Genomic DNA, 13493 nt, shown 5'->3' with positions numbered 1-13493 from the left:
GACTTCAATTCCTCCTCCAGTCAATCTTAGCTCAGGAATTCGGGGAGCTGAAGTCCACAAGTCTTGAACTTGGCCAAGTTGGAAGACCCTTGCCGTTGACTGTCTCGTCTGGAGCCCGTCGAAGGGACAACCAACGGAAGAAATGGCGTTTTTCTCCCACCGTGGCATCCAGGTTCAATAAACAAGGCTACCCCAAAGCAATTTTCTTTAAAAAAAAAAAAAAGGTTTTGTTTTTCTTTTCTTTTTTTTTTTGTGTGGACAGAAAACCCCAGTGATTTGGTGGCACCGCTTATCTTCTCCGGACCTCCAGCTTAAAACTACTTATCGTCTTTGGCCATGCTTTTTGCATTTCTGACGGAAGAAGTGAGGTGGCAAAATAGAATTCCCTTAACCTTCGTTTAAATGTCTACTTTGTACACTAACTTACAACGGTGGATAAGTGGGGAGAGGGCTGGAATGGGTGGGTGGGTGGGGGAAGGACAAGGAGGAGGGCGGGACGAAACATCACACCTAATTATTTCGCTAACCATCTTATTGTTCTCGTGAATTCAAGAGGTAGAAAAGGAAGTTGGGCCCTGCCGTTCTGGCCCAACTCTTTTGTGAAGGAGGAAAAAAGCTAAGTGCACGCATACAAACACCCCTATGCATGCGTGCGGACAGACGGACAGAGACACATGCGCACCCCAAATAATAACAATTTAAAAAAAAAAAATGAAAAGGTACCTAAAGGAACTTGTAGCCATTTCAGCCTACTTCAATTCCCGCTGCCCACCCGAAGTCTCTTAAACTTTCCAGTTCCAACACTTACATCAATATGAACAACGCATCGTTTTTCCTCTTAATAGAACAAGTACCTCCAAACACAAAATATCCGTATGAAAACTAAGGGGAGTTTTTTTGGGGGGGTGGGGGAGGAAATTAAACTCAGATATGACCCCTGCTCATTTTGAAGGAAATTCCTGGGGTTGGCGGGGGTGGGGAGGGTGTCAACTCAGCCCCCCCATTCAGTCATGGATAAGGCTAGAGAGATCAAAAGAGGTTGCTGAGAAGGAAAGTTGGACCAGAAGAAATTGAAGACTAGGGTGTGATGGTTAAGGCGGGCCAACGCTTCCCTTAGGACTTGATGGGAGAAAGGGAGAGTTGGAAGGAGACCTTCCTAGCTGGAAAGCACCATGTAGAAATGGGGGAAGCTCTTTCAGCCAACGGAGAAAGTCCTTGGTGTTCCCCAGGAGACCTTCGCCAAGGAACACCTCCCCATTGCAGCTTTGAGGGACAACCATCCATTTAAACCAGGTCCACTGTCAAAACTAAACCCTCCCGCCAAATCCCCCTCCAAAAAAGGATAACCCCCCCCCCCAACAAACCCCAAGAAGGCCCCTCCACGGGCCACTAAAGGGTATCCTTGGAGTTGGTCAGAAGAAAGAAAAGAAAAATAATACTGTGGTGGAAGTTCTACCATAGCCATTCAAAGTGCTAAGAACGTAAAGCGAGGTGGTGAGGGGGCAGCCCCTCGTTTCCGTGACTAAGACCACCTTAGCTCCCCCCACCCCCCCTTTTTTTCCCACGGGGCCCTCAATTTCGATCGGTATCCACCAGGGAAGGGCTTTCTTCCTAGGCCACCCCTCAATTCCCCCTACGGCGGAGCTCCTACGTCATCTCCCTCGCCCCACGTGGATTCCCTTACAAGCCCCTGAGTGAAAAGCTGAAAAGGAGGACGGAGTCTGGAAGTTAAATTGGGGCTGGGGTGTGTGGGTTTCTTGGCAGTGGGGAAGGGGAAAGAGGCGGGGGAGGGGAACAGGAGGAAGGAAGGAAGGAAGAAAGTAAAGCTCTGTTTGGTTCACGCCTTCCATGACTGAAGAAGGGAGGCAAAAATGTCCTGTGTGTTTGTATAGTCTGTTTTAAAGCAGCAAGTCGGAAGGGGTATTTCCTGGTGGGGGGGTTGGAGGGGCTCAGAGCTCCTTGGGAGAAACTTTGGCTTCATGTAGGAGAGGTATGCATTCTCAAGTGGCTAATGAGGTTTCGTTGCTGGGTAAATTTCCCGCCGCACAGTTGACATTCGTAGGGCTTTTCCCCTGAGTGGACGCGCATGTGCTCGGTCAGCCGGTACTGCCGGGTGAAGCGCATCCCGCACTCCTCGCAGGCGAAGGGCTTGAGTCCCAGGTGGCTGCGCATGTGCCGAGTCATGGTGCCCCGCTGGGTGAACATCTTGCCGCAGATGTTGCACGGGAAGGGCCGCGTCAGCCAGTGAGTCTTCTCGTGCTGCCGGAGGGTGGCCGGATCTTTGTAGCTCTTCTCGCAGACCGAGCACTTGAACGGCCGCGGTTCCGAGGCGTAGGGCTGGTTGGGGTTCGACAAATCCTCGGCTTCCTCTTCTTTATCCTCGAACGTCCCTTCCTCCTTGATGTACAGCTCTTCCTCCGTGTGCTTCTCCACGTGGGCGTTGAGCTGCTCCGAGCTGGGGAAACCCTTCCCACACGGGATACAGACGTACAAGTTGTCCCCGAAGGCCACGGGTTCATAGCCTTCCTGCCGGTAGACGTAGTTGGCGCTGCTGTGCCCGCCGTTCTCGCTTTCGCTCTGGCCGCTGTCCTCGCTGTTCTCCTTGCCGTTCTCCACGTCTTCTTTGCAGGCGTGCAACGGCGGCTCCGAGCCGTAGGGGCTCAGGCCTAGGCTACGCTCCGCGGACTTGCACAAGGGGCCCATTAGGATGCCGTTGGGCAACCCCTCGCCTTCCTCGCAGCCTTTGCCCCCACCCTCCTTCCGGTCGAAGGGGCAATCCTTCTTGAGCCACTCTTTTTTGCGCGAGGAATGGCGTAGGCTCTTTCGCTGGTTGCCTTCGGGGAGGGACTGGCGGTCTTCGCTGAGGTCCATCTCCATGGGCTCGCAGTTGTCTAGGAGGGTGGGAGGGGCTCCGGAGGTGGACTCTTCGAACGATGAGGCACTGTTGGCGGTGGGGGCTGAGGTGGGCCGGGGGGAGCCACGCTGACTTTCGCCGTGGGGGGTATCATCTTGGGGGGCTACAGTGGGCAGGGAGGGGCTTTTTTTGGACAGATCCAGCCCGAGTTCCTGGTCCACACAGCTCCCGTTGGTGCTGTTGCTCCCTTCTCCCAGGCCCCTACTCAAGGCATGGGAATTCTCTTGGTTGGAACTGTTCATGAAGACCTCGTCATCCGAGACCTTCACCTTTGGCATCTCCTTCGGCTGAGAGCCCTTCATCCCTTCGGCTGACCCTGAATAACGAGTAATAACGGAAGCAGTGGCAAGTCTCTGGCTCCGAGGCGGCCGCCCGGCGCTGGAGGCTCCCCCAGCCCGGCCAGCGAAGGCCCGCCCGCTGCGCTTGAGCTTCTTCCTACAAAGGGTCGCCAGGTCAGGAAGTTGGAGGTAGCTTGCTGCGGTGAGGAGCGCGTTGAAGTTCTGTTCCCCAGGCTGGTCGGTCATTAAGAGCTTACCAGTATAAATAAAGTCCAAGATTTGCCGGAACACGGTAGGGTTGACCATGTCGGTATCTAAGTTGATCAGGTTGTCGTGCAAGATGAGGGACTTGAAGTACATGCTGCTGGCCGCCAGGATGTTCTTGTGGGCACGGAAGAGGGCATTTTCGACAACGATGATCACATCGCAAAGGAAACCTTTGGCTCGTTGCTGGTTAAGCTGCAGGAGCAAATGTTTGGCATGATTTGGCAGTTCCATCTCCACCTTGTCTTCCCTTTCCTGGTCACCTGATCACCTAAAAAAGGGGGAAAGGAAGAATCACAACAAATGTCAGTCCGTTTCTCAGCTCCGCTCTCCTAGGTAGCCACCGGAGGGGTGGACTTCAGTCTCCAGAATTCTCTTGCACATGGTTATCCTAGCTAGGAATTCTGGGAGGTGAAGTTCACCTATCTGGCAGCGCCCCCTAGGCAAGGGGAACATTAATCATCCATTGCAGGGGTGTCAAATTGAAGGCCCAGAGGTCGGATCCAACCCATGGGGTGCTTAGATCTGGCCCGCGGGACCACCCTGGAAACAGCGAAGGAGCAGCCCACGGCACCTCTGCCAGCAAAAACGGAGCTCAAGAGGGCCACACTCTGTTTTTGCTGGCAGAGGGTTGCAGGAGGCAGCCACAGCCAAAAATGGAGCTCGGGAGCCCATTTTCACTTGGCGCCCCCAACACGAGGGATGCCGAGCTGGCCACGCCCATTCTGCCCCCTCCCCAGGTCAAACACAACCCTGATGCGGCCCCCCAATGAAATCAAGTTTGACGCCCCTGATCTATTGCTTAAGGCTATGCTCAAATCAAAACGTATGTAATTCAGTGGTGTTGGATCCGTCTTCTCCCAGTAACGACCAGTACGTGAAAGTCGTCATCGCTATGGGCAGCTAAAACATGCTACTTTCCCTCCCCCCCTCTTTCTCTTTGCTTTTTATTAAAAATTATAAAGTCCAATCCATTTGCAAAAATCGATCTGCACTGCCACATTGGATGGAAATTACTAGCAAAAAGGGATCTATACTTTTTAGTAGCTCCCTGCTCCAGCGGCCTACTTAAGCAGTTCAAAAGCATGCAAGTGCGAGTAGATAAACAGGCACCACATTGGTGGGAAGGCAACAGCCGTGATGGCGAACCTACAGCACACGCGTGCCAGAATGGCATGCAGAGCCCTCTCTAGACACGCACTCCATTGGCAGCTGCTGTTCTGGTTTCTGGCATGCCAGCCAGCTGGTCTTTGAAGGTGCTGGAGCGCCGGAAAACAGTACAAAAAACAGGTCGTTTTTCAGGCCATTTTCAGGCCTGAAAAAGGCCTTAAAAATGGCTCAAAAACAGCCCACAACTGCCATGAAAAACAGCCCGAAAAGGGTTTGTAAATGGCCCCAAAATGGCCCAAAGAACAGCCTGAAAACAGCCCCCCCCCAAAAAACAGGCATGTACGCAGCACTCCGGCACCCACACATTGCACATGTGTTCTGGCTTGGGCTGAAAGGTTCGGTGCCGAAAAGGTTCACCGGGCAACAGCGTTCTTGTGTGCCTTTGGCGTACAGCTTATGCTGGCTACATGACCTTTGGACAACGCTGGCTCCCTCAGCCAAGACAGAGATGAACAACGTGCTCTAGTGTTGGAGAACGACTGATGGGGAAAATTTTTTACTTTTTATAAAGTCTGCAACCAGCAAAGTTTCATCTTAAGAGGCTTTCCCACTTCTGACAAAGCGAGGGAAGTGGAATTGGCTTTGACTCGACGTTTCTGCAATGCACCAACAGAAGTGTGCACCACCAAATCCCGCATCAAGGCTTCCTTCTGAAGATTTTTTTTTCCTCCATCCCACCTATGCAAATCTATGCAGATGGAATTGATCCATCAGCTAAATAACAACGATATGGGTCATTGGGTAATTAGTTTTAATATCGCGGCTTGCATCCGAATGTAATACAAGCTGTGCTGGATTAAATCGGAAGTCCTTCTTAGCTCCGTGTTTTAATGTTTGCAGGGGACGAACGAAAACAGAACCTATTGAAGAAAATCATGATGTGCGCAGAAATGGATAAACTAACAAAGGAACTAAAAAATAAAGAGGATTTGGATTATTATAAAATATGGGATAAATTTTATAGTTAGCTAGAGATGAGGAAGATTCAGGTGAATAAGGAATGATTATATGTATATATAATGTATATGGAATGAATTTATGTGTTATTATTATTAGATTTAGCAATGTAATGACAAAGATTGATGTTAGGAATGACTGTACCAGGTTCAACTTTTTTAATGTATCTTTGTGGGGGTTTTTTGTTTGTTTAATAAAGAAATACTTAAAAAAAAAACAGGACACAAGTCCCTTTTCCTTCCAACATTCCTTGGTAATGGAGGCAGAGTTGCTAATAAGACTGGTCTTGGGAGAATCTATGCATCAAAAAGAAATCTGATTTAAAAATCACTCTTTTCTGGTGGGGGCAGCGGTGAAATATGCATTCACAAACCAGGCTGCATCTAAAGCCCTCTTATATTTGGGAAATATCTGTTCCACAGAGCATCAACCTTGTGTACTCTCAAGTTTCCTCTTTCCACAATGTATTCAAAATGAGCAGTGATCAACCTGTATATGCATATATACATATGGCTGCAGGTATGTGTTTATAGTATGTACTAGCTCTATACCTATGTGTTGCTACAAAACTATGTGGTCGGGCTTAGTTTTGGGGGAGGAAAATAAGGGGGGAAAATTCTGTCTTTGCCTATCAGCATCCATCGGTATTCATCTGGCTAGTGTCCTGTCAGTGTGTGAGAGAGTTGAGGGCTGTTTGGAAACTGAAACAGTATTTGCCGTGTAAGCAAGGAGACAGCAAGGAGCCTGGGCGTGGCTTAGCTCAACTGTTCTGTACTAAAGCTGCTTGGTGCTGTGAAACAAACTGAAACTCCTCTCCTCTGCTTGTGTTTTGCATTTGGAACAGGTTTCTTTTCAGGTGGGGAGGGGTCATAGAACTTCTTAGCATCAGAGCATCTTAATAATAATAATATAGAAAATACTAATGCTCTGATAGTCATTTCAAAACATCCTTTCTTAGTGAGCACCTAGAAGCCAAAAGGACCATAAGTGCCAGATTTCAAGTTTGTAGATTTTACTGTTCTGGAGATTTTGTGATGATGCGTGAGTGATAATTCACTTCATATATATATATGTGTGTGTGTGTGCTGGGCTGGTTGGCTGCACTGCTACCTCTTGATTGGTTGATGGACTTGATGTTGGTATAATGGGCTGTGTGATGGCCTTGTGAGTTTTGCCAACCAGCCCAGCACATCAGCCTCCACCACCAGTATTTATAGAGAGACGGCAGCTCCGATCACACACTGCTTGCACTGGCACGAAGCCGAAAGCACCAGCCTGAGGATGGCAAGTGGGACCTCGCCGAAACGTCGCCAAGATACTCTTAATCTTACACGGGAAAAGACCCAAACACACCTACACCTACATACATACATACAATGGGTATTTGTGCATCCGTTTGGGCGGATGTATATTTTCTCTTGAGAGCAGGCAATAGAATTTTCATTTTTAATGCTCAATAAAATAAAAAGTTACTTTATCTTATCTTGCAACCATAGCAAGTTGGGTTTTTTAAAAATACAACAGCCTGAAGAGATTTATTAAAACCCCAGGAGAACAAAATGGCCAAGTTTCTCCTGGATTGGCAGCCTGCCCATCCATCGTAAATGGTCTCTCAACTCATGTTCAGCAAGATCTTAGGCATTCTTCTGAAAGAGTTGCTGCCATTCTCCCTCCGCCCCCAGAAAAACACACACACACACACACACACACACACACACACACTAAAGGCGAAGTAATTAAGAGAAGAGACGAGCCAGCAAAAAGCATCGTTTGTGCTGAAGTTGCAATCACAAAAAAAATAAATAAATCCTTCTCTCTTGGAGCACAGGCACACCTGACGCCTCTGAAGGCAGAGATGGGGAAATCTCGCCCACAAAGGGCTGCATTAACAGAGGGATAGAAATCAAGATCACGTGAAGGGTTAACACTGCTCTATAAGGCCTTGGCAAAGCCACTCTTGGGATATACGGCACCCAGTTTTGGTCGCCACAATATTAAAAAAAAAGGATGTTGAGACTCTAGAAAGAGTGCAGAGAAGAGCAACCAAGAGGAGGAGGGAGCTGGAGGCTAAACCATGATGAAGAACGGTTGCAGGAACTGGATATGTTTAGTCTAGTGAAAAGAAGGATTAGGGGTGACATGATAGCAAGCAACCTCCCAATATCTCACACAAAGAAGAGGGGGTCAAGCTGTTCTCCAAATCACCGGAAGGCAGGACAAGAAGCAACGGGTGGAAACTAATCAAGGAGAGAAGCAACCTAGAACTGAGGAGGAATTTCCTGACAGGGAGAACAATTAATCAGTGGAACAACCTGCCTCCAGAAGTTGTGGATGCTCCAACACTGGAGGTTTTTAAGAAGAGAGTGGATAACCATTCATTTGAAATGGTATATAGGGCTTCCTGCTTAGACCTCCAAGGTCCCTTCCAACTCTAACATTCTATTCTATTCTATTCTATTCTATTCTATTCTATTCTATTCTATTCTATTCTAATATTCTATTCTCTTCTATATTCTCTTCTATTCTCTTCTAATATTCTGTTCTCTTTTATTATTCTACATTCTACTCTATTCTAATATTCTTTACTATTCTAACATTCTATTCTATTCTATATTCTATTCTATTCTAATATTCTATTCTAATATTCTATTCTATTCTATCTTCTCTTCTCTTCTCTTCTCTTCTATTATTCTACATTCTACTCTATTCTAATATTCTATACTATTCTAACATTCTATTCTATTCTATATTCTATTCTATTCTATATTCTTTTCTATTCTCGTCTAATATTCTCTTCTCTTCTCATTGTATATTCTATTCTATTCTATTCTATTCTATTCTATTCTATTCTATTCTATTCTATTCTATTCTATTCTATTATTCTAATATTCTATTCTAATATTCTATTCTATTCTATTCTATTCTATTCTATTCTATTCTATTCTATTCTATTCTATTCTATTCTATTCTTGTTCTTGTTCTTATTCTTATTCTAAACTGAGCACTGGACGGGGACTACTGTTGCAATGGGGTTGGGTTAGGGGGTAGGAAAACAGCAGCCTTGCTCTGTCCAGCTTTGCTGACTCAAGGAAAAAAAATCCCATTTTTACTGGCTGGCTGTCTCTCCCCCCTTCCCCCCCCCCCAAGTGCCAGATTGATTGGCCCTGTGCCCTCTTTCCTTCCATCCTTGTCGGCTGTCCTCTGGGGATTCGGAGCAGAGATTTAGCCGTGCTGGTTGCAACAAGTGGTGCATTAAAAAAAAAAACACCCAAGCCAGATTGTGCTTGCTGGGAAGAAGGAATTAACCTTGAGCCGGTCAGGATCGAACTCCTGGCTGTGGGCAGAGTTAGTCTGCAATGCTGCTTTCTGATAGGGATAGATAGATCGATAGATCGATCAATAGATAGATGGATAGATAGATAGATAGATAGATAGATAGATAGATAGACAGACAGACAGACAGACATGGATGGATGGATGGATGAGACAGACAGCAGACAGACTGACATGGAAAGAGAGAGAGACAGAGATAAACACAGAGAGATAGATAGTAATAGCCCTTAGACTTACATATTGCTTCACAGTGCTTTACAGCCTTCTCTAAGTGGTTTACAGTCAGCCTCTTGGCCCCAACAACAATCTGAGTCCTCGTTTTACCCCTCAGAAGGATGGAAGGCTGAGTTAACCTCGAGCCATACAAAATTGAACTGCTGGCAGTGGGCAGAATTAGTCTGCAATACTGCATTCTAACCACTGTGCAGGAAGGAAGGAAGGAAGGAAGGAAGGAAGGAAGGAAGGAAGGAAGGAGCAATAGCACTTAGACTTATCTACCACTTCACAGTGCTTCACAGCCCTCTCTAAGCGGTTTACAGAGTCAGCCTATCGCCCCCAACAATCTGGGTCCTCGTTTTACCGACCTCGGAAGGCTGAGCCAACCTCGAACCAGTCAGGATCGAACTGCTGGCTGTGGGCAGAATCACCACGGCTCCGTCGTAAAATGGGCCGCGGATACTCAGGCACCCGCTTAAACAATTGCCATGCAAAAGCTGCGTCCAAGCGCCAGGGCGAAGGAGGAGGAAAGGCGAATGGAGAGAAGACGGGGAAGGGCTGTCTGATGCACCTGTGAAGGCCTGGCGAGGGTCGGGTGGGGTGCTTAAAAAGGGCAGGCTAGTCCTGTTGCGGTTGCCGCTTACCATGGCAGGTAGGACGGGGCTACAGGTAACTCCATTCCAGACCCTCCCAGACGGTCTCCATGCCGTTCCACTGAACACACAACCAGCACGCTGAACGGAGCACCAGTGGGGCTCGCTGTTAAATGCAATTAAGAGACTGCAATCAAATGGAAAGGTCTCTAGCAATCAGAAAGGGGGAAGGGAAAGGAGACAAGAGAGGGAGGGAGGAAGTGCCTTCTGAATCTCGCTTTAAAGCTTTGGAGAGGGGCAGGATCAGAGGTGGTCTTCAGCAGGTTCCGACCAGTTCTGGAGAACCGGTAGCGGAAATTTTGAGTCGTTTGGAAAACCGGCCAATACCGCCTCTGACTGGCCCCGCCCCCATCTCTTCTCCCCTTGAGTCCCTTCCCTCAACCCGATAGTTCATCAGCCCTTTCATGTACAGCCGCACCTGATGCAATCTTTTAATCTAGATATTCCCATGATTTCAAGACTCAGAAATCTACTCCCAAGAACAACGTTGCATGCTTTCAAACTGAAATGGGAACTATCCCTGACCTGGAAAAAAACAGGAGCCCAGCTAAAATATCTACCTTAGTTTTTCTTCTGGCGGGCTAGCATGACCAGAGTACATCCAAAGTCAGTAATAATAATAATAATAATAATTCACTGAAAACTATGCCAAAAGTTTGGATTTGAGCATAGTAACAACTACTGGGAAGGTTGACTAGGTTCTGGAGAATGAAAATGTCAAGATCTTGTGGGACTTCAGAATTCAGGCGGACAGGCATTTGGCCCACAACACACCTGACATAACAACAGTTGAAAAGAAAAAGGTTTGGTTCACTGACATTGCAATACCTGGTGATGCACGAATTGTAGACACGCAGCGAGAGAAAAATCACAAAGTATCGGGACTTACAAATTGAAGTTGAGCGACTTTGGAAAAAGAATCGTGTCTTATCCCAATTGTAATTGGAGCCCTTGGAGCAATACCTAAAGGGCTGCCTCGCTATTTGGAAATCCTGAATTTATCAGACTTGAATACCCTGATTCTACAAAAAAAACCACCCTACTTGGAACAGCTTATGTCCTCCGATACTACCTGAACAGTTCCTAGGTCCTTGGTTAGGACTCGAGCAGTTGAGCTACCAACCAGCCCCAACGGCTGTGAATCTCACTAAAGATTTACTACTACTAGTAGTAGTAGTAGTAATAATAATAATAATTGCAGCCACAAAACTTCTATTTCTATTCTCCTTACTGAAATAGAAGCAACTTTGTTTTTTTCACTTACTGCAATGGACAGCCCCGAGACTTAGATGGTTATCAATCCCGGTTATTTTAACCCCTTTTTAAAAATAGAATTATATTTTTACATCAATTTGCACCGGGAAGAAGAAGAGAGAAAGAGAACAAAGACCAACTGAGTGTGTGTGTGGCGGGGGGAGGGGGGGAACATTTCATCATTCCGTGAATTTTTTCCTTTATCGTAATTATATAATTACATCTATTTGATGATTGCATTCTGGCTTTTCATATAAAGAAATGAAATCTCAAGCAAGGTAGCTCCAAAGACTTAGCCCGTATTCCTTTTAAAAGAGGTAATTACTCCAAAATAATTAGAATAAAACAATCCAACAAACTTTTTTTTTGCAATTGCGTGTGTGGTTCAGGGGATTAAGCCTTTGAAAACCGTCAATTTGGGACCAAAATACTCAAGTAGTCCTTGACTTACGGTGACAATTGAGCCCCCAAATTTATGTGGCTTGTCAAGTGAATTGCTACGGTTGTTAAATTAGCAACACCGTTGTTTAGTGAAGCTGGCTTCCCCATTGTGATTCTTGCAATGCTGCATTTTAATATTTTGTCTCGCAAACCTGTGCCAGGAGTCACCCTCAGATCTAATTTCCAGTTCCTCAGTTTGCTCATCTTGTAAGTTCTTTTTTGTATCTTTTTGTAGTTTTTTTAAAAAATCTGCACATATTTTGGAATGGTCTTTTATCTAATATATGCAGGGGTTTGTTTGTTTGTTTTCAAGCCATTCCCCCTCTGGAATTTTACATGTTTTGGGGAATCCTTTTTTTTTATTAAATGCACATTTTCAAAGGCTATTATGATTGGTGAAAGACCATCCATCTAACCACAGTCTAGTTTGAAATTCAGGAAACGCTACTTGAATAAATTCGCAAAAAGTGTTGAAGCACACAGATTTTTCTAACGTAAAGTAACCAAATCCTGCCTTTAAACTAAAACGAAAACGCCCCTCTCTTTTTATATTCTATTATACACAAAGCAACTTAAAACAACTAGCAAAGGTAGGTCTGAGGTTTAAAGACAGTTGCACAATTTTGTCAAAAGAATTCCCCCCACTTTTCTTTCTTTCTTTCTTTCTTTCTTTCTTTCTTTCTTTTTTTTTGCTAAGGCAGCTTTCTAAGCTCTGTCTTGTGACGGAAGGCAAGCTGGTTTGGCCGCTACGACAATCACACACACAACAGGCTTAGAAACAGTGTTTAAGTTTCTACAAAAGTTATTTAGGGCTGACTTCTTCGGGCTTTTTAAATCTTGGGATCCCAGCGAAGTTGCTGATTAATTTTGTGTGTGTGTGTGTGTGTAATAGGTAAACAAATCAGAGCTGACGTCTTGAGAGTGCAAGGGAAAACAGAAACCACAAATGACCACTGTAGCATAGAATAAGGGTGGCACCACCAGAAAGACACCACGTAATTCTAAAAAGATAGTGAGAATGCAGACTGACTGTAGGCAGGATCAAAACATCTGGAGGAATGCTTAAAAATAAAATAGAAGTCCTCACTTAGTGTCTGGCTGCTTAACAATTAGCATTCAGTTACGATGGAAACCCCCAAATATATTTATGACCCAATTTCAAAGTTAGGATGGTTGTACACACTCACGTATCTATTGTCACGTGATCAAATTTTGGGCACTTGCATTTAAGGCCATTTGCAGTGTCGTGTGTGTGTGTGTGTGTGTGTGTGTGTGTGTGTGTGTTGTTTGCTGGTTTCTGGCATTTAATTCCAGCTTTAGACAAGATGCCCATTGGGTATAAAGGATTTGTTTAATGACTGCAGTGTTTGTTTATCCACTGCTGGAAAAGATTATAAGATTGGACCAATGGTCATCCAAACTCTTCTTTAAAAAAACCTTCCAGTCAGCGGCGAGAATGATATTCACACAACATTGGAAGAATGAAATCATACCACCAGAAAGAGAGAATAATCAGGAAAATAATGGCTCGCGCAGAATCGGAAAGGCTAACTTAGAACTGAAAAATGAGGGGGGAAATCAGATTATAATGAAACGTGGAATAAGATTTATCGGGGGTTGCAAAAAAAAAAAAAAAAAGAAGGGAAGGTCGGAACAAAAATAACCGCGATGAATAGAATCAAAAAGTAAATATTGTATCGGTAACATGAATGTTTATGGTCTAGTAATATTTTTGCATGTATGGCAAATGCAACGCCAAAATGGTGGCATTGTGTTGCGTATTTATAGTTGTAAATACTATATAAAAATAATAATATATATGTAAAAGTAATAATATATATATAAAAGCACAACTATAATGACGTGGGAAAATACCCGAACAAAGCTGAATACCATACGTGTAAGTACCCGTGAAAACTTAAGAAAACGTATGTGTATTTATATAAACAAAAAACCTTCCAGTGTGACTGTACTTTGGTCATCTTACTAAAAAGCAGGATTTGTTGAATAAGC

The 13493-nt window shown here is 45.3% G+C and overlaps 1 protein-coding gene across 1 annotated transcript in view; it reads right to left on the bottom strand.

Moving 5' to 3' along the window:
- Positions 1 to 1867: 1867 nt before the first annotated feature.
- The window catches only part of HIC2 (HIC ZBTB transcriptional repressor 2), a 69579-nt gene continuing 57953 nt past the window's right edge, over positions 1868 to 13493 (bottom strand). Inside the window, exon 2 of the mRNA XM_087913343.1 lies at positions 1868 to 3727. Within this exon, the coding sequence (XP_087769469.1) occupies positions 1978 to 3690 (1713 nt within the window). The 5' untranslated portion in view covers positions 3691 to 3727 and the 3' untranslated portion in view covers positions 1868 to 1977. The remainder of the gene's footprint in view (positions 3728 to 13493) is intronic.

Source organism: Pseudonaja textilis, chromosome 15 (genome assembly GCF_049901715.1).
Source record: "Pseudonaja textilis isolate UNSWEBS1 chromosome 15, rPseTex1.2, whole genome shotgun sequence".
In the NCBI taxonomy this organism is placed as follows: Eukaryota; Metazoa; Chordata; class Lepidosauria; order Squamata; family Elapidae; genus Pseudonaja; species Pseudonaja textilis.
This window is presented reverse-complemented; position numbering and strand designations above follow the sequence as displayed.